Genomic DNA, 21,889 nt, shown 5'->3' on the forward strand with positions numbered 1-21,889 from the left:
GTGCCACCTAGCTTACTGCTCTTTCATTACTATGAGGTGACCCTTGTCCTCATAGTGGCTGCCAAGTTCTAGCCATCACAGCTTTGCTCTAGAAAACTGGGTGAAGAGGGGCGCCTGGGTGGCTCAGTCGTTAAGCGTCTGCCTTCGGCTCAGGTCATGATCCCAGGGTCCTGGGATCGAGCCCCACATCGGGCTCCCTGCTTCACGGGAAGCCTGCTTCTCCCTCTCCCACTCCCCCTGCTTGTGTTCCCTCTCTCACTGTGTGTCTGTCAAATAAATAAATAAAATCTTAAAAAAAAAAAAAAAAACCGGTGAAGGGAAAAGCAGATCAAAGAAATGACACATCCCTTCTCTTTAGCAGACGTGGCAGAAGTCACAAAACTTCAGCTTACAGCTCAGTGGTCAAAAGTTGGTAATATGGCCACATCTACCCTCAGAGGAGGCTAGGAAACAGTCTTTCAGCTGGGCAGAAAATCAAGAAGCTTTCACTAAAGAGAAGGCAAGAGTGGATATTGGCAGGCAACCAGCCATCCCTGCCACTGTCAATTTGCTCCTTTGTAAAATAAGGATTAGCATATTCGCTTTACCTCTCCTGCTGGTTTGTTGTAGGGATCAAATGATACAACTGGGCAAGTGCTTGATAAGTGATAAAACCCTCTTCAGATAGGTGCCTGAGAATGGCCATTGACTCCTCTTGCACACAGTAGGCATTTATATTTTGAATGAGAAAATCCTGGGGAAAGTTAAGATTTTCCACTAATCTATAGGTGCAAAAAAGCAGGAAATGTGAATTGGAGAGACAGGATATTTTTCTACAATTTTTGCCTTTCAATGACAAGGCTTGCCTTTGCTTTCAGAATCAATTTCAGAACAGCCAAGATTGATATTTGATTAGCTCTGCAGTAAAAATGTCCCATCAGTTTTGCCAAACTCAGGCACCGTCCAAGGAATGCAGGAGAATTATCTGTGGGGACGGCAGTCATGTCATTAACCCACCTGGTCCTTCCCCTTCTGACTTCTTGGTAACATAACGAGGGTTGCAGACCAGGGTCCCCTGGGAGGACTGCACTGAAGGGAATGGTTCTATCGTTCAGAAACGAGTTGCGCTCGTCAGTAAGAATTTGGATGCAAAGTGTAGGCCATGACTGTGCCTGGATATTCTCAAAGCAGATGAAGTTCTTTTCCCTGGTAATTCCTGACTACGCTAGATTTATTTTATCTGGGAATGTTAACATTCTTTTTACATTTTGAGTTTGCCTCCAGAAAGACGATGCTTCTGCCTTTAATAATGACCTTTAAGATTGTTCTCTCACACGAGCAAAGAATTTCTCTTACCTCTCCTTATACATGTGCTTTGTATGTTCCATATCAGTTTCCCATTCCTCTCCGAATGGAATGGTATTTGCTTTTGTGTGATACTTTGTATTTTAGGATTTTAAAGGGTAGAAGCTTCACCTTCTCCTTCCTCAACTCCCCTGTCCCATAACTCGAGTGGTACAATAAGTGTGTAACAAATGTTTGCAGGGTTAATGCACCATAACCTCATGTGCTCATGGGCCATGATACCTCCCAAAAGTGCCCAGAGGGACAGAGAGGAGGACAGAGGCCCGAACTTGACCCATTTCTTGTGACATCCCTGTTTTTCCTTTCCTTGACCTGAGGCCTTCTCATCTGGAAACTTTCGAAAGGGGACACTAGCACAATCAGAGCTAATTTAGTCGTGACAAGTTTTATTATGTCACCTCAAAGAAAAACTGGAAAGATGCTTTATAAATTAAAATACTGAGTTGCAAGTAAAACTGTAGGCCAACATTCTAACTCACTATTTAACTTCAGCAACACGGGGAGGTTTCCCAGTTGGAACCAGTGCTGTTCAGTTGGTTTCATGGGAGCTCTGGAGCATTTGATGGCCATTAGCTGTACTTTCTGAAGCCCTCCAGCTAAGACCCAGCAGCCTGCCTCCCTTCCACACTGCTGGATGAGGTGAACCAAGAGTACGTTCAGACAAAGCATAACCTCAGAACCTATCAACACCCTAGATTTGGAGTCAGGAGATGTTTAATGACAACACACTAAGTGCCAGTTATTAGCCTAGAGTTTTCATGTGTTAATATAAGGATTATACAATCAGAGAAGTAGATATGGTCCCTATTTTGCTGTTAAGGAAATGCCATTCCGAGATTAATGAATGAATGTGCCCATACCCACAGAGCTAATCAGTGATTGACGCTTAGACCTCAGTGTTCAGAGTTCAAATTCTAGGCTCTGAGGTCAGTATATTCAGTCATTTAAAATAAGAATTTAAAAATACACTCCTAACTCGATGTGAATTCAGAACTTCTTAAGGGGAAAAATTAATTGATGACTTTCCCTGCTGAGACCTCTTTTAGAAATTGAACATCTTTCATGCAGAAGAATAATGAAAGGTCCCCCAAAGGAATTATTGACAGGACAAAAGGAATAGGATACTTACCTCTGAAAAAAGACTAATGGAACTCAATTTCTGTGTTCTGAAACAAGGAAAATTACGAATTCCTCATGAAAACCTCAAAAAATACATCAGCAGTTTCTTTTCTGAGTAATGGTTCAGGCAGACCCAAGTTAGAGCTATGGATGGCAAATACACATGGAAATGATACACGCAAGGGAAAGAAAGCAAGACTGTTTTAGCAAGGACCCACATTCCTGTGAAAATATCGTCTCCAGGAGTACTGTTTAGATTTCACATAGTCACTACGCAAATGACAAATGGCGCTGAAAAATTGGTCTGTGAACTAATGGGAGGTAAACGCGGAAACTTATGTCATCAGGGAAAGAAAATGAGAAATCTGAGCTTAAAAGGAAGTAGACTCAGGCAATGACTCTTCCATGGAATATGAGGTCTTCACAAGGTGCTCTATCATTCCGTATTCAGTAGGTAACCCAGGGGCCATTATTAATAGATCTTGGAGTGAGCTCAACTGAGGAAAAAGGCTGAGGAGTGTGTTAACCTTGACAGTATCATGGGAGAAGAGACTGTTTGAGAAGAGCTGGATCAAAAAACTTATATGCTGCTTGGTCTTGTGCTCCTCAAGCCATCCACAAGGTTTGGGGTTTGAGGAATGACTGGCCCGTCTTTAGACTTAGGAGCCCTGGGCCACTTTAACTGCCTGTCTGAGTTGGTGCATTCTGAGCAAGTCCCTGGACTCCTCTGCATCTAATTTCCTGCACCTGTAGAAGGGATCAAAAAAGACACTGCCCCGGCATTTCAGAAATGATGCCGCATGGAATGCTGATTTGTTTTGAGACCTCGGTGGTGTCCCACCAGGGGACACCAACCAGCCATATTTGTGGTTAAATTAAGTTTGGGAACCAAAGGATTAAACAAAGTTTATAAGGTTTATTGCTGGCCTTCTCAGAGCCTTAAAAAGGCTACAATGTGATGTGATCCTTTGAGAAGAGAACATGGTATGTTACCCATAATTGCAGAGCAACAACATTAGGAAATTTGATACCCTTCCTACATAATAGAAATGTTACAGAGATCTAATGAGATAACAGATGGAAAAGCACTTGGAAAGAGGGGCGCCTGGCTGGGTCAGTTGGTGGAGTGTGTGACTCTTTATCTCTGGGTTGTGAGTTCGAGCCCTAGGTTGAGTGTAGAGATCACTTAATTTTAAAAAAAGCACCTGGAAAGAATAAAGCACTATATGAACATTAGACGTGTTTAAAGACTTCAAATTCTTTGAGGGTTTTGGCACTGACTAGCATCACTGAAGCGATCTTCCTCCTTAGCCACCTGAAGGCTATGGATTTAATTGGGAAGAAGGGTGTAAGATTCTAGGCTTTGGTAGGATTGCCGTAGTATATTTTTTGAAGTGTAGTTCTTACACTGCTCACACCGAAATTACCTGGGCTGCTTATTAATGCATTCAAGTTACTTGTTCAGATCTAAGATCGAGACCAGGGATCAGAAGTTTTAACAGATACTTGAGTTGATTCTTACCTGCACTGAAGCTTGAGATCTACCAGCCTGGAGGGTCTTGGCATATAATTCAGAGCCTGCAAACTTCATGTAATCCTTTAGTGGTGAAGTGGTAAGGAACTTGACACCTTTCCGGGCAGGTGGTCTGCCTGGTACTAGAGGAGACCTTTTATTTTTAGATAACTTTTATTGAGTCTCTGGTCCATGCCCCCAAAGGGTGCGTTTAGTACATACCTGTTCATCCTTACAAGTCAGTATTATTCCTATGTTCTAGGAAAGCAAGCAGACAGGACTTCTGAAGGTCACACAGTGAATTTGTTAGAGCCCTTTGGTTAGAAGCCAGAGAGAACCCAACCCACTTGGGCTTAAGTTAAAAAGAGAATATATTGGTTCATATGAGGAAAATGTCCAGTGTTAGAATGGTTTCAGGAAGGGCTGGATCCAGGTGCCCAAATGATGTAATGAGGTCTCAGTTTCACCTGAGCCATCCTTCCTTCAGTTCTTTTCTTCTCTGTTGTTTCACTTCTCAGACAGGCTCTCCCTTCAAGGTGGCAGGAATATTACCAGCAGCTTCATGCTACAGAACAAGGGTTGGCAAACTATGGCCACAAGGGCTGGCCGCCTGGTCTTGTAAATAAAACTGTATTGAACACAGCCATGCCCCTCTGTGTACATTTGTCTATGGCTGTTTTCATGCTGCAGGAAGAGTTGAATATTTGCAACAGAGCTGTATGGCCCATAAAGCCTAAACTATTTAGGATTTGCCTTTACAGAAAAGGTTTGCTGACCCCTGCAGGAGAAGCCAGGTTTTGTTGAAAGTTGATTTTGAATCTGGGAGAGACACTATTTATTTATTTCTAGATGTTTTAAGATGAACAAAGAACCAGGGCGCCTGGGTGACTCAGTCAGTTAAGCGTCTGCCTTCAGCTCAGGTCGTGATCTCAGGTCCTGGGATCGAGCCTCGAGTCGGGCTCCCTACTCAGTGGGGAGTCTGCTTCTCCCTCTGCCCCTCCCCCTGCTCATGCTCTCTCTCTCTCTCTCTCTCTCTCTCTCTCCCTCTCCCTCTCAAATAAATAAATAAAATCTTAAAAAAAAAAAAAAAGATGAACAAACCGCCTCCATTACTTAAAGATTGTTGCTTTGGATTAACACAAGGCTTAGGAGTTCATTTACAGTTTAAATAAACAAGTTCCATTCCCAACACAGATACATTCTATTGATTAAAAGAACAATAGAATGTTTGTAAGTTTTTGTAGTCATTACATGCTTTAGTGGTTGAAGGTTAGATTCCCAGAAGATGAAATGGGAATTTTGTATTGAATGTCTTAGAAAGAACTTGGTTTATAACATCTATTATCTCAATAAATAAAACAACACAGACATGTATAAATTTAAGTTTATTTTTTTAAAGATTTTATTTATTTATTTGACAGAGAGACAGCGAGAGGTGGAACACAAGCAGGGGGAGTGGGAGAGGGAGAAGCAGGCTCCCTGCTGAGCAGGGAGCCCGATGCGGGGCTCGATCCCAAGACTCTGGGATCATGAGCTGAGCCGAAGGCAGACACTTAACGACTGAGCCACTCAGGCGCCCCCATAAATTTAAATTTAAAAAAGACATTGCCCCCACCTGTCTGGTCTGTTAGCAGTACAGTGTGTTCATTGGCTGCCTATGGTCATGGAATGCAAATATCCTCTCCGCACAGTGCTTAGAAAACATGAAGTATTTGACATAATAGGATTGTTTCCTCTCAAAGCATATGAAGCTACCATTGTGACTTAGAGATTCTTTTCATATTAACCAAGTCTGAGTGAATGTTTTTAAGTTTATGGCCTCGCTTTGACCTGGCTTAGAGAGAGCCTGTCTCATTGACAATCCCAGTTGAAACAGCATGTCTATTAATAGCCCCAGCCGAGTCCAGAATTGAGTCTCCCTGCTTGGCCAGACTCAGTTGCTCGTCCCTGACCGAATGCCTGGGGGGGGGGGGGGGTGGAGAATGCAATGTTCTGATTGGCCCACACTGGGTCACGTGCCCACCTCCTTGTGTCAGGAGTGAGGTCATCCTTTCCTGAACCACCTGGACTGGAAGTGGAGAAAGAAGTCTCCAGAGGAAAATCAGGAAGCTTTTGCCACCTGCTGGGAGGCCAAAAAAGAACTCAGACCCACCAATAGCCATTAAGTGGTAGTTCTGGATCTGAACCCACATCCTCCTGGCTTTAAAACTAACATTCTTTCCACTGTATTCAACGTATAGCGTTTGCTGAGGGAAGTGGATCTGACCCTATCCCAGGCCAGACTCTGGTCCGTGCTGAGGTCCTAATTGCAGCCCATGATGTGGGCGCAGAGTAGACAAAGTCCTTATGGTTGGTTCCCCATGTCCTACTGAGCGAGGGTGGGTCTCCTCCAGGGCACCTGCCCTCAGGTATGCATATATTTTATGACCTCTCAGGCTAAGGCAGATAACTGGTGTTTTCTCTTGCTGGAGTAGGATCCGTTTCTATTGGCATCTGTTTTGTATGTAGCCTTTTCAAAAAGAACCTCCTTTCCACGTTCCTCCCAGGAACCCTCCTATAAATTCAGTCAGGAATACGGGGGTTGGAAAAACCGAGCTTTCCTAGAGTGGGCAGGTATTCTTGAAAATAGGGTTTCATTAATAGTAGGTGTTTCTTCTAAGCATCCTGTCTTTCTGTTCCTCAGTTCCTCCTCCATTTCCCCAAGTGTAAGATGGGGATGATGGTAGCGCCGCCTTGTGAGATTAATGTAGGATCGAAGAAGATACTACTTTAAGTCCTTGGTCAGTCCCTGGCACAGACTCAGTGACTAAAAAGGGGTAGATGTATCGTTGCTGTCCTTGTCCTCCTTGTCAATGACTAAGGAAACACCGTCTTGTTTAGAATCTCCCTTCCTGGCATCGGGAAACCGGACACCCTCTTAGCAGTGGGCAGAGCTCCATAGACCATGTTAGTCATTGAGCCTCTTTCTGATATGATAGCCTGCAGTTCCTGAACCAGTTCAGCTATTCCCTTTAATCTCTTTAAAAGTCAGTGCATCTCTGGGGAGGGTATGTGCTCTGGTAAGCGCTGTGAATTGTGCAAGACTGTTGAATCTCAGATCTGTACCTCTGAAACAATGCAATATATGTTAAGAAAGAAAAAAAGAAGAAGAAGAATGTAGCAGGAGGGGAAGAATGAAGGGGGGGAAATCGGAGGGAGAGAAGAACCATGAGAGACGATGGACTCTGAAAAACAAACTGAGGGTTCTAGAGGGGAGGGGGGTGGGAGGATGGGTTAGCCTGGTGATGGGTATTGAGGAGGGCACGTTCTGCATGGAGCACTGGGTGTTATGCACAAACAATGAATCATGGAACACTATATCTAAAACTAATGATGTAATGTATGGGGATTAACATAACAATAAAAAAATTAAAAAAAAAAAGTCAGTGCATCTTAGGGCCCTGGATTTAGGGACATTCTCGTATTCCTCTAGGATTTCAGTTACTGCTTTAAGAGAAGATTAACAGAAAGACTTGAGCCATCTTTGGTCCCATGGGATCCATGCATTCCCTCTCTCCCCTTCCTCCCCTTCCAGGCATGGTGTCCTTGGGTCCTTCTGCCAAGGTGCTTGTAAAGAATGGTCTCAGTCTGTTCACAGTGTTCACGGCAGCGACGAGCCTGTGAGCGCATCCTTTGGGACCCGCTCCTGGCAGTGGGTGGAATTGCCTCTTACCAGGCAGAAATCTCTGGAGCCAGAAGAAAGGGAGAAAGTTGGCCAAGTGCCTGAGCAAATAGGCTGAGAAGTATGGGCCCAGGGGTACACGCGGCCTCCCTCTCTTCTGCCACCATGTCCGGACCCAAAGAATGCATCACCCCGGCACAGCCTTTATTGGTTCTTCCCTGGTGAAGAAGCCTCTTCTTGGAGCAACAAGATTGAGAAGCAGCTCTCTCAGCATAAACATTGCATGTCCCTGCAGAGGCATAGTGGCCAAGACTCAAATGTCATGATGGTGGCTGAGGGTTGTGTCCCAAGTGTGAGCGTGGTTTCCTGTGGGGTGTAATTGGTGGTTCCCAGGTAGAGAAGGCAGCCACCTGTGTGTCCAGAAAACTGAGGGACACAGACCTCCTACCCCCCTCCTCACTGGGGCCTGCAACACTCAAGCCACCTTTGGATTAAGACGGATGAACCCTTTGTTAAATGCAGCTGTACTCCCATTAACACTGGGCTAGGCCAGTACCAGGTTCACATACTCATCGTGTCTAATGAGCAGATTGGATCCATCTTTGACCAATGGTAAGGGATGGGGAAGAGGGTGGTGCTCAAAGATTGGAAGACTGGGTAAGGGCAGTGAAGGTCAAGGAAAGGGCAGAGCGAGAAGATGGGTGAGAATGCCAGAGATCCTCATACTCAGAGGTACTAACACCAGTGTGTTTTCCGGCAGCATATCTGTGTTTGACTGAACCCTTTAGTGACCCCATGGTCAATGGGGCCGTGTTGTTTTATCTCCCACCTTCTTCTAGGCTGGTATGTGTTCTCCAAACCAGGTAACTTTCTCTGTGCAAAAGAGCCTCCATGTGCCCCCATGGACACCTCCACTAAAGCCCACCCCTTGTCCCCGCTGCCCCCTCCTCCCCATCTTCTTCCCACGCCTCAGCTCATGCACAGGGCAGGAGCTCCTGATTTTTAGAATAAAAATGTGTCCGTCCTTTTTTTTTTTTTTTTTTTAAAACATACTTCATGGTTAATACAGATCAGTCCTAGATTGGACAGAAGCTCTCCAAAGAGTTCTGGCCTCCCTGAGACAGTGTGGTGTAACTTCGGGAGTGAGAAGGGGAAGATACTGCCCTCTTACTCTGGAGGAATCCTACGAATCCTTCATATCCCTGCCATGAGGTACCTCGGTGAAACTGAAGGTGTCTCCCTAAAAGCGGGGAAGCCACAGGCGTGGGGAGTGTCCTGCGTGGCTGGGTCCCTGTGCGCCAGCCTTCTGCAGCTATGGGGGAAGGTAACCACCCCAGCCGGCGGCAGACAGGCTGTGCTGGCTTTCGGCCCTGGGCGGGTGAGCGTCGGTAACTGAGCAGCTAACCTCACCTCCGCCCCGAACTTTGGCCACCACTCCTACGATGGTGAAATGTGGTGCAAACATAACCCCTTCTGATGCTATTGGAAGAAGTGAATGTTAGCAGATCCTGCTCCATAAGCCTTCTATTTCTGAGTTCACTTTGGGTTGAGAGGCAGGTATCCAATTTGTGAGAATCTCAGGTCCTCCAAAAATCTAAGGAGCACTTGCACCTGGAGAGATCTAGGGCGTTGGGGAGTGGGTGGGGGCAGATGTCTTGGCTTCTCTGTCTTCTGTTGATGACTGGGCCTCAGCACTGTGACTTCCTTTCTTCTCGGGGGAACACGGATGACATTTTCTAGGACACCAAAGTTGGTTCTTCCTTTGGATAAGCCTTGAAGGCCAGGCCACCATGAGAAATATAATGGTAAGAGTGCCAACTGAGGTGTCTCCCTGGTCCCCACTCCCATGGCACGCTCTGAGAGCCCACCAGAAGCAACCCCAGGCTGCTGGAAGGGGTGGGCTTCAGGGCACACGCACACCCAGGTGCCTGGATTCTAGTCATTCAAATCCGGCCTCGGTGAAGTCTCTTCCCTCTTGCTTTTCTCAAGGGACAGGAAAATCACGTCCCAACCATTTCTCTCCCTCTGAGCAAAGTGAATCCCAGACCTGTCATGAAAGGAATCCCAGGCTGCCTCGTCGCTCGAAAAGCATTTACCTGGATGGAGGTGCTGGGAAGACCCCCAGATCTCCACTGGCCAGGCCCCCTCCCCGCCCCTTTCTCCTGCCCATGTGTGAAGCAGCTCGGCTGCCTGGGCTCCTACCTTTTGGTTCAGCATTCTGTCCCGGCAGTTGACACTCGAGCTGATTCGTGTCGAAGTGAGCAGTTTCTCCAGACACCTGTCTCCTCTCTCTGCCCCACGAGGAGGCCACCTTTGAGAGCAGTGGGCTTGGGCATAGCAGCCTTTTCATCGTCTGTTTCAAAAGAAGGTTCTTTTTCTCAATGCACCTAGCCTGTATGCCCTTCCTGTCCCCTTGTCTTCATCCCGCTCTCCCCCATGCTCCTGCGAGGTTGGAGACCACTTTATTCTGAGCCCGGTTTTACTTTCTGTTGCTCTTCTTCCCATCCTTACTCTAGAGTGCCAATCCTCGCTCGTAAACCTTCCAATTTCATTATCTGGTGGTGAAGCAGCCAGGTTGGGAGTCAGCCCCTATTGCCAAATGAATTGGGGAAAAGCGTAATGGGGATGATTAAAATATAAATCAATTAGAGTAATCCAGTCTGCTCAATAATCTGTACTTAAGAGCTAAACAACTTGAATTTAATAATGTACTTATTAAAGATCCATTTAACTATGGAGTTATAATTATGCCTTTATAATGCTCTGTCAGCTTCCTGCCACTCCAGGTTTTTTCTAAGACACTCCTAATTTCTTATAATTATTTTAATGCGGTAATTTTGGAATAGTTTTATTCATTTTTTTAAGACGTGATCATGAGGGCGCCTGGGCGGCTCAGTTGGTTAGGTGACTGCCTTCGGCTCAGGTCATGATCCTGGAGTCCCGGGATCGAGTCCCACATCAGGCTCCCTGCTCAGCAGGGAGTCTGCTTCTCCCTCTGACCCTCCTCCCTCTCATGTTCTCTGTCTCTCATTCTCTCTCTCACAAATAAATAAAATCTTAAAAAAAAAAATTTTAAGACGTGATCATGAAACAGCTTTTTGGTCCTGGTGGTGCATTTTTCTTAAGGTAGCTAGTGATACTGATTTTATACTTCTCAAGAGGTGTATGAATGAACTGAATCAGATGTCCTCATTCATTCACTTCTTAAATAAACTATTATTGGATGCCAACTGTGAGAGCAAACCCCAGTACCAATCCTGAATAACTCATATCTTGATTTTTTTTTTTTTTGAGGGATTCAGCATATAATCTCTTTATCAAACCTTTAATAGAAGATGTTTCAGGTTGGCTCAACTTAGGTCTCAAACTGGATACTTTAAAAATTTTATCTTTTGTGTCTTAAGACTAGAGACTCAAAAGAAAGATGGAAATTCTCCCAACCACATGCAGATAGATACCCAGATATACCTGAACTTGTGCATGTATTTTCAGTGGTATGATGGCCCCCCAAAGCCTGTTGGGATCCGTAGGTCCCAGGATGGGACTGTTGCTGAGCAAGTCTTCCATTTTGGCTGCAATGTGTGTTTAGAGAGGCACTAGCAGATAATTCTGGGCCGGCCACTCGGATGGAGGTTCCTGGGGCCAAGATGGGAAGCCACTGAAAGCTACTGGGGAAGCCGGCTTTCTATCTCAAAATAGTATAAAATACAGGATTGAAGGCCAGAGACTGGGGTTTGAAATGGAGGTTTGGGGACTTGCAAAATCTGGACAAGCAACACTCAGGTCATAAACGGAGGTAAGAAATGGGAACCAGGTAATGAGTGTGAAAGAGAAAGCGATCTTGTGAAAATCAGATCACTAGTCCGTCTTGACTTCCTTCCTGGACTCCAAACCCCCTTGGTTTTCCCATAGTTCTCACATCTGTCACGCCCCCCGTGGCGACTCAGCTACTGGGCGTCATTGAAGAAGCACCTACTCAAAGCAACGGATACCATTTTTTTTTTTTTTTAAGATTTTATTTATTTGAGAGAGAGGGAGAGAGAGAGCATGAGCTGGGAGAGAGGGAGAGGGAGAAGCAGGCTCTCCTCTGAGCAGGGACCCTGATGCGGGTTTCGATCCCAGGACCCTGGGATCATGACCCGATCCGAAGGCAGACACTTAACCGACTGGGCCACCCAGGCGCTCCATGGATACCATTTAAAGAGAATAACTTCCAAATTCAGCATGGTTCCAGAGGCTGTTCGTTTGTACCGTTCAGGTTCTTCTCCTTCCTCACTGGAGCTGGTTTTCTTCCCTTTTCTCCTCAGCCCCTCTGCAGCCCAAATTTACTCAAAGTGTCCTCAATGTGTACCTTCCTCCCCTCAGCCCCCGGTCCCCCACTGCTGCTAGATTACTCTCCCTGAGGCGGCCCCCATCTGATGTGTGACCCTTGTGATGGTGACCTCCATCCAGACTTTGGGAATGAAGTCTTCCGGTAACTAACCATAGTTCAGAATAGAGTCTTCCAGTGACTAACGCCTACGTATGTACTTTTGATCCCACCTCCTCCTCTCCTCCCTGAAGACTCAGCCTCCCTCCCCCTCCCCTGGCAGCTGAGCCCACCGTCCACATCCAGTCTCTCCTCGCTCATCCGGGCAGATTTCCCTTCAGTTGTTCTCTCCATCACCCTAAGACGTGAAATCCAAACTTCCAAAGATACTTTGCAGAAAAACTGCATTATTTGGCATGGAGCCACGTCCCATCCTCTTCTGCTGCTTCCTTTTCTAATCAAAGTCTTTTTTGAAAAAATGTAAAGTTTTGGGGCATCTGGGTGGCTCAGTGGGTTAAGTGTCCGACTCTTGATCTCAGCTCAGGTCTTGATCTTGGGATTTTGAGTTCAAGCCCCATGTAGGGCTCTACATGGGGCACGGAGCCTACTTAAAATAAAAAGTCTTCACTGTCTCCCCAGTCCTGAAACACAAAAACTTCAGCCATCCCCACTTCCTTGTCCTCCCTCATGCTGATCTGGAAAGTTGCCAAAAGCCTGTGATTCTGCCACCTGGCTGGATCTCGGTGTTTCTCAGGTCCCTTCTAGCATGCCCTACCTGCATCCCCCAGTCCCTTCCCCTAAAGAGGATTGCAGTGGCCTCCTCATTAGTCTCTGCCACCTGAGTCTTCCAGTTCAGGCTCCCATTGCTGTTATACTGCTGGTCCTAGGAATAAATCTAACTGTGCTTTCTCGATCACACTAATTAACATGAAGCCCGTCCCCCACCCAGACACTCTTGATCTCCTTCACTGTGTTCTACTTTTTCTTTCATTTTCCCCCAAAACACAGATCTTCTAACATAGCATACAGTTGACTTAGTTGTAATGTGCATTATCCACTCTGCCCCTTGCCCTCCCAGCCGAGACTCCATGAGTCAGTATTCTTATCGGTTTTGTTTACTGACATGATTTAAGCATCTGATACATAGTGAGCACTCAGTACATATTTGTTGCATGTCATAATGTCAGTGCCTATGTTCACATTCTAGTCCTTTCCCCTCTGCTTATAGAATAAAACCCAAACGCCTATAGAAACTTTCCAAAGCTTGCATGATGGAGCTCCAGACTCCTCCAGCCCCCATCCCTCACCGTTGGCTCTCTATCTCACTTAGCTTAAGTGATACTCAAGAGCTAATGGGTTTCTGGACATGCCATGTTCTTTCAGCCTTCTCCATTTCGTTTGGGTCTGTTCTCCTTCCAGAGGTCTACTTCTCTGTCTTCCCCATGTGGGGGGAACAGTTCCTCCTTTTTCAAAATCTGGCCAGGAAGTCCATCCCCTGTGGGACTCCAGTGCCCTGAAGGAGAATTAGTCTCTTTCTCCTATTTGCTTCCTTTGAATTCTGTGTATTTGCTCCTGGTGTGCAGTGGAGACCCCCGTGTCTCCTCCCCTTGACTCTGTGCTCACTCAAGTCCAGATCTTTTGTGTGTCTGCCCCAGAAACGATCCCAGTGCCTATTAGGGCGTTGTGTTGTCACTTAATGCAAGCGTTGGAAAGAGGAGCTGCCATGCGTTGAACCATGTAGTCAAAGGTTTGAGGGCCGTCACCACGCGACATGTCCAAATGGTTGCCGTCCTCACTCCCAGACCTGTACCTGCCCCGTGTTCCCTGTGTCCATCAGTGACACGAATCTGGGCATCAGGAGCGATCTCCCCCCTCTCCCTCAGGTCACCCAACTAGGCCCTGTTGACTTTGCTCCCGGACATCTCCCAAATCCATCGACTTCCCTTCAGTCTTGTTTTTGGGAGCCTTTGCCAACGCATCATCTCTGTCACCAAGCACACTACCTGGCACATGGTGGAGGTGCCATATATATATTTCTTGAATCCGTGAGTCTCTGAGTTAAAACAGTGTCGGGGGACAATAGGCAGACGACCAGACTGTGAGATTGAGCTTTTGAGGAACCTGTGTTGCAAGAGTCTGAGTGATTTCTCTGAAGATGGTGTTAGAAGCCCAAGAGAGTGGTTTTGGATCAGCACCACAATTCTAGGGGTAACCTGACCTTCTAGAACAGTGAATCTCTCTCACCCTCCTGATTTTGCCAAGGGGTTTCTTTTTCTAATTATTTCTGTCTTAAAAATTCAAATCCAGTATATTTTCCTCACTGGGATATGTAAATTCTCATGTAAGTTGGAAAAGGGTTTGTTTCTTTACAAGTGATGAAAGATTGTGACCTCCAAGGAAGGGTCCACTAGGCGTGATGAGTTTGAAGGTCTTCATGTCCTCACACGTGAAGTGACTGGAATTTAGTCCAGATGTTTCCTCAAGTCACTTCCACCTCCCAACCTCTAAGAATAATATTATTATTGCTAAAGCAAAATACCAAGAATGAGAAAACCTAGAGGAACGAAGGCAGTTGTAAAGTCTCATGAAGGGTGAGTGATTCTAAAATCAGGCTTGGGTGGAGACACTCCCTCGGCAGATCCGGGGGCTGCTTTAGGTCTGGGCAAAGCAGGAAGGAGAGTCGTGGGTGGTGGAGGCATTGGCCTTGGAAATAGACCGTTGAGAAATGTTTTCTCCCTCATCTTTTCTCAGCAGATGGTGTGATAGTGGTTGCATCTGCCAAGTCTTATCTGAGAGATTGCTGGACCAATAGTTACACAGACTGTCACTTGACTCTTCTGATGCCCTCTTCCTGCCTCACTGGGGAATCTTGATGTGTCAAGAGGGTTCTGTTCTTCCTCAACCTCGTTGTCCTCCTTCTCAGGTCTAAGTCGAGGTGTTGGGTACATTTGGGGTGCTCCAGATGCATAGGGTTTGGCTGACTATCTCCAGACTTGAGAACACGTTGGGATGACTTCCATTCCAAACGGCAAAAAAGAGAAACGGAACTTCAGTCATGTGGTTTCTGTTATCTGTAACCATGGAAAACGTTGGCCATCTGTGAGGATCCCATTTTAACACTTTTCTCTCTCTCTCTCTTTCCATCTCTTTCTCGGGGGGAAAACAAGCTGAGGAAGTGGAGAGACTCGCGGCCATGCGTTCAGACTCCCTTGTCCCAGGTACCCACACCCCTCCCATCCGGAGGAGAAGTAAGTTTGCCAACCTGGGAAGGATCTTCAAGCCTTGGAAGTGGAGAAAGAAGAAAAGTGAAAAGTTCAAACACACATCTGCAGGTAAGATGATTGTTTCCCTCATTTCTCATTGGGAGTTGGTTGACTTCAACTCCGTATGTTAATTAGAATGTAATTATTGTAGACCATCTGAATCAAAGGGGGGAAACAATTAAGCCTGAGGATTGCTCTTGTGTTGAGGAAAAATCTTGGGTGCAATTGAAAATGGCTTTCAGATCCTGCGTGTTTCCTTATGTCTCAGGTTTTTTTGTTGTTGTGTTTTGATCCACCACTTGTGTACAATCTGTAAATATCTGAGCTTAGAATTCCACCTTTTCTGTAACTGAATGCTTTTATTCCACCACTGACAACCCATTTCTTATTATTCAGCCTTTTTTTCCACTGCTGTGGTAAAAATCAACACACAGCAGAGAATAAGTTACATATGGTCTTTGGCAGAGGAGAATAGGTTATTCCATGGAGGGAAAATCTTGAATGAACGATTGTTGGGCATGGCAGGAAGACACAGGAGAATGAAGACCAAGCATCACTGTATCGGCAGGGACAACTCTATAGTTCATGGCTTTGTGGGCAGCAGAAGAATTGGAGGAAAGTCAGCCTCGCTGAGGGGTGAAGAGCCTAGACTGTGGAGTCAGTCTGTGTGGGTTCAAGCACCAGCTCTGATACTTGGTAGTTATATGACCTTGCTCAGTTTATTTATCTCTCTACCTCAGTTTTCTCATCTGTAGAATAGGGCTAAGAACAGTACTTTACATGACTTAAAATTGTGAGTTTATGTGGCATGCTATGTGGATCTATTTTAAATGAGTAGGAGTGTGCAGAGGGAAGTGTATAAAGAAATAGGTCTGATTCAACCCCCCCCCCCCCGTCGGGTTTGAGAGGAGGTGATGGATCAACCCGCCCCCCCCCCCCCCCGTCGGGTTTGAGAGGAGGTAATGGAACAGCTATGCAGATGCTTTTTGTTTGTTTTGTTCTGATGTTGCTCATTAAATGCCCAGGTCATTCCAGGCCTACATTCCAGTCTTTCATCTGCTCCGTCCTCTTCATCCTCAAAAACTCAACCTGCCCACTCTCCTCCTGAGAATCATCACTTCTTCTGTTTCTTGGTCCCCTTCCCCTCTTCCTCAACCCCTAATTAACCATGAAGTAGGAGACAGGGCTCCTGGTTGTAGCTGAACTTGAGTCTGCAGATCTGGAAATTTTATTTTATTTTTTAAAAGATTTTATTTATTTGAGAGAGAGAGAGAGAGCGAGAGAGCTAGCACTAGTGGGGGGAGGGGACAAGCAGAGTGTCCGATGAGCACAGAGCCCCATGTGGGGCTCGATCCCAGGACCCTGGGATCATGACCTGAGCCAAAGGCAGACACTTAGCCGACTGAGCCACCCAGGCGCCCCAGGATCTGGGAATTTTAATGCTAATTGCTTTGGGGAATGAAAGAGAATAGCAAACATAGGAAAGGTGCAAAAAGCTTTGAAATCTGAAACCGTTCTCATGGACCTCGCCAGTTGATGTTTTCTGACTCTTCCTTTGATGGAAGCCCCAGTGTCCTATTGCTATAATCTGTTAATTCTTGAGATGAGAACAAATCTCCGAATTCCAGAAATCTCAAAACTGTCATCCCTGGGACTAAGTCCCTTCACCTTCTGCATTCTGCACCTTCGGGGTCATTGTACAGGTGAAATAAAACCTGTAGGCCTTTCATGCATTGCTAAACGCTGCTGAGAGATTGACATGCAAGCTAAACCCTAAATGGATGACTCCTCTGTGTCCCCCCACCCAGGGTGAAACTAGATCATTGCCTCTGGAGAAATCTTAAATATATCCTTTAGACAAAGTGAGGTGTAAGATACTTGAAGAAGGAAAAAGGGAGTGTTCTATAAACACTGGAAAAAATAACGAAGTTTCAGGGCGCCTGGGTGGCTCAGTTGGTTGAGTCTTGGTTTTGGCTCAGGTCATGATCTCAAGGTGGTGGGATTGAGCCCGTATTGGGCTCCATGTTCAGCAGGGAGTCTGCTTGAGATTCTCTCCCTCTGCCCCTCACCCTGCACTCACTCTCTCCCTCTCTCCCTCTCATAGATAAGTCTTTAAAAAAAAAAACAAAACACGAAGTTTCCACAAGATCCTTTACAATGGTCTTCCTGACTCTGCTGTGGAAAATGGCTTATAATAACACAAACACTTATTTAACTAATGGCCCTTCATCAGCATGAATCCCTGAATGATGGTGTGGCAGATGCCTTTCCTCCTGGCAAATCAAAAGGTTTGTTGTGTCCGTTTGGCAAGACCTGAAGGTAAAGCTCGGATGCTTCTTGCCGACTTATTCAAGATGTTGGAAAACTGGTCCTTTGACAGATGCAAATACAAGGACATCAGATGACTCGTGGATCATTAAAAGGTTGATCATTGTTTTCCTTTAAAACTCTTTGGGGAAAAAAAATTAAAACATATGATGGGCAAAGTTGGCAGTTTGAATCATTCTTATCATTAACTATTCTTAGCAAGTTCTTGTGATCTCCCTGGCCTAACTGATTAATTTGGCAGTTGAATGTGATATTTGTATGTAGGTTTTGTTTTTTTTTTTTAAAGAGACATTTAGCTCCTGAAGTAGAAAATGTTGAGGGTATACTATGGAATATCTTTATATCCAAATAGATGGAGGGGTACATGACCTGAGTGAAGCTATTTTAGTTTTTTTAAAAAGTTAGTGGTTTGCACTAGAGTATCCTTTGTATTTAACTGGATTCAGAAATACTATTCCTTATTTTTGCAGAAATTTACGGTGCCAGTTCTTAGCCCAAAGGAGAAAAGAAATGGTGGACAACATAAGGATGTTTAACATGATAAATTGTATATATATTCAAGTAAAACTTTGAAGCACAAACTTTCCTATGCATTGATAAGAGTTAAATATTACACATACAGGACGACTGATTGATTATGGGGTGGTTAACGGTTGGCCAGTTTTAGCTGGTATGCATAGATTTGTCTTATCTGTGTGTGTATGCAATGCCCTTTCATATGTAAAATAATGTCTGCAGTTTTAAATACAAAGACAAAGTGCATATATTCAATTATAGTATGCATTTGTATTTAAAATTGTGCTTTTTTTTAAAACACATGAAAGGGCATGGGCACAGTGCATCCTCGGCCTGTTTGTGTTTCCACAGTGACTTACACTTACAATGTGTCATTAGCTAATCCTGTAGTTTTCCTGTAACTCAAGTTATGGGACAGGTGCGTCTGAGTATACCACGTCTTCAAAGATACGCCCAGAAATCCTGCTTTGTAAGTTGCACAACGATAAGAAAACGACATTGGAAAGTTATAATCTCCACACTTCCCTCAATTCTGGCACCGACTCCAAAGCACTCGTCTCAGGAAAGGCCGCACCATATACCCTAAACCAACACTAGAGTGTCCAACTTGAGGAAACATCTGGACTAAATTCCAGTCACTTCACAATATTATTCTTAGAGGTTGGGAGGTGAAAATGTGTGCATTTTTCAACTCTCTGCCTACCCGTATCTTGTGCTGCTCGTACATCCTTCCTACTCCAGGCCGAAGGCCAGTGTCCTGACAAGGCCTTCAGCAGTAAGCCCCCGAGACTGAGCTCCAGATGGTGGTGAAAACCCTGGAGGAGAAAACAGCCGTGCGTCATAGCCCTCGGGAAACACAGTAATGGCTAGAAGGTAAAATAACAGGTCCGCCGGGGCGTGATCCTTACACGCTTTGCAGCCTGTCCTCCGAGGCCGGGCCCGGGGCCTGCAAAGAAGCCAGCCTGACACGCCCAGCTTCCTGCGTGGGGTCAGCAGTGGGTGTCCACAGCGCACCCCCACAGCTGCTCCGGGAACAAAGACAAATGATAACATCCCCTCCAAAGTAGAACAGGCAACGCCTCCCCCAAAATAGTCCCCTGCAACCGTCTTCTCCAAATTCCTTGAAAATGAGGACTGTATTTATAGAAAAATAGAACTGGCAGGAATAAACCATGAAGATGCCGCTGAGTTATGCTTTTATTTCCTCTTGACAGAAAATCAGAAGCGGTAGGGGGTTGGCCCTGGAGATCTGCCACGTGCCAACATTCCCTTTGTGCTTCTAAGCATTTCCGCATACCTAGCGCCGTGAGCAACGCGATATTTTTAAAAATTAAAAAAAAAAAACCGCTACTGAATGCCTACCCATGCAGAAGCTGGACCCGCTCTGGAGATCTATAACTGTGAGCAAAACCAGACCTTGTCAGTGACCCTGTGGCATGCTCAGTTTAGTGGGAGAGGCAGACAATCAAAACACAAGAATACAGGTAGGATCACAATTGTGACAAAGGCAGTGAAGAAAATGTACTTGGGAAAATGAGAGGGACACTTGGTGCCGTCTGAGGGATCAGAGAAGCAATCCTGAGGAAGAGAAGTTTGAACTGAGATCTAGCGGAGGAGTCAGCATTTAGAAAACGAGCACTCCAGGCCACAAAACAGCCTGTGTAAAGGCCCTGTGGTAGAAGAAATAGGGATGAACAGGCTGGGAAAGCTAGGAAGCCAGCAGTGAGAGAGTGGAGAGCTAGGAGTACAGTATCGGCTGAGGCTGGAGAGGTCACCAAAGGTTGGACCCTCGCTGGGCCTTCCATCTTGCCCAGCAAATTAGACAAGGGTATGAGTGGCTCCGGGAAGACCGGTTACGCCATGTGCAGATTATGGTAACTTGGACTAATATTTGCTAGTAGAAATGGATGGATTTGGGAGATGTTCTAAGGAGTAAGTGACAGGACTTAATGACCAGTTGGATTTAGGAGGGAGAGAGACAAGTTTCACGTTGGACCCTCTAGTGTTGGTTTAGGGTATATGGTGCGGCCTTTCCTGAGATGAGTGCTTTGGAAGAGTGGCAGGCTTGGAGGAGTGGGGGGAAGGGGTGAGAGGGTGGCGGAGAAATGATTTTCATTTTAGGTGTGGATTGGAGTTGATTTTGTGACACCCAAAGCTGGAAGTTGAATATCTGGGATGCAAAGAAGAGGTCTGGACCGGGTGCGTAAATCTTGGGTCTTTGCATATCCACATTAGAGTGATGACCATGTAGGAGCTGAGCTAGGGAACAAGTATCGAATGGAAAGAAAAGAGGGCCAAAGACTGCCTTAGAGACAAAGAAAGACTGTCATCATTAGTGACTGGATAGAGGAGGATAAACTTGGAAAGGAGATCGAAAGGCAGTGACTTTTTCTGACCAAGTTATTTCATTTAGTGTTACACACTCTAGTTCCATCTGTGTTGTTGCAAATGGCAAGACCTCATTCTTTTTCTTTTTTTTTTTAAATAGCAGGGTATATCTTTTTTTTTTTTTTTAAGATTTTATTTATTTGACAGAGAGAGACCCAGAGAGAGAGGGATCACAAGCAGGGGGAGGGGGAGAGGGAGAAGCAGGCTCCCCACGGAGCAGGGAGCCCGATGCGGGGCTCGATCCCAGGATCCTGGGATCATGACCTGAGCCGAAGGCAGACGCTTAATGACTGAGCCACCCAGGAGCCCCAAGACCTCATTCTTTTTATGGCTGAGTGATATTCCATTGTACATATACCACATCTTCTTTATCCATTCATCTATGGATGGACACTTGGGCTGTTCCCATAGTTTGGCTATTGTAAATAATGCTGCAATAAACTTAGGGGCACATACATCTTTTCAAATTAGTGTTTTTGGGTTTTTTTTGGGTAAGTACCCAGTAGTGGAATTGCAGGATCATAGGGTAGTTCTATTCTTAATTTTTCGAGGAACCTCCATACAGTTTTCCACAGTGGCTCCCCCAGTTTGCATTCCCACCAACAGTGCATAAGGGGTATTTTTTTTCCCACCTCTTCCCTAATATTTGTAACTTCTTGAGTTGTTTTTTTGTTTTTTTTGGGTTTTTTGGCCACTCTGGCAGGCGTAAGGTGATGTCTCGTGGTTTTGATTTGCATTTCCCTGGTAATTAATGATGCTGAGCCTCTTTTCTTGTGTCTGTTAGCCTCTGTATGTCTTCTTTGGAAAAATGTGTATTCAGGTCCTCTGCCCGTTTTTTAATTGGTGGTTGCCAAAGGGGAAGGTGGGGGGGGATGGGTGAAATAGGTGAAGGGGATTAAGAGCACACTTACCATGATGAACACTGAGAAATGTATAGAATTGTTGAATCATTACATTGTACACCTGAGAGTACTGTAACACTGTGTTGTTAATTATATTTCAATTTTTAAAAACGAAAAAAGGCAGTGGCTAGAGAGGTAGGAGGAAAACGGGAAGAATCTAGTGTGATAGGAGCCAGGAAGGGAAAATGTTTCAACGCGAGTATGATGAACCATGTTCAGTACCATGAAGAAGCCAAGTGCAATACAGAAAAACACCTGTTGACATTAGGGATTCTGATCTACTGGGGCTCACTGATGACTTAGCAAAAGCTATCTGGTGGATTATTGGGGGATCGATGCCAGATTAGTGTGGAGTGAGAAATTAGGAAACGGGGAAATGGGGATAAGCTTTTGGAGGAGTCTGGCTGTGAAGTGGGGAAAAGACGCAGGACGGGGTGGACGCTGGAGGAAAGGGACACGTGTCTCCAGGGGCTTGTGTGTGTGCTTTGATCTCAAGGGGCTGTCTGCCTGCCTTCTGATTTGTCGTTGTCATCGTATGATGGAAGT

General features: G+C 45.5%; 1 protein-coding gene across 9 annotated transcripts in view; it reads left to right on the top strand.

The window, feature by feature from the left end:
• Positions 1-21,889, top strand: part of PHACTR1 (phosphatase and actin regulator 1) — a 551,321-nt gene that overhangs the window by 327,877 nt on the left and 201,555 nt on the right. For all 9 annotated transcript variants that reach the window (XM_078055703.1, XM_078055706.1, XM_078055704.1 and 6 more), the window contains one exon: positions 15,114-15,278. In XM_078055703.1, coding sequence (XP_077911829.1) covers positions 15,114-15,278 — 165 coding nt within the window. The remainder of the gene's footprint in view (positions 1-15,113; positions 15,279-21,889) is intronic.

This window comes from Halichoerus grypus, chromosome 9, assembly GCF_964656455.1.
Source record: "Halichoerus grypus chromosome 9, mHalGry1.hap1.1, whole genome shotgun sequence".
Classification (NCBI taxonomy): domain Eukaryota; kingdom Metazoa; phylum Chordata; class Mammalia; order Carnivora; family Phocidae; genus Halichoerus; species Halichoerus grypus.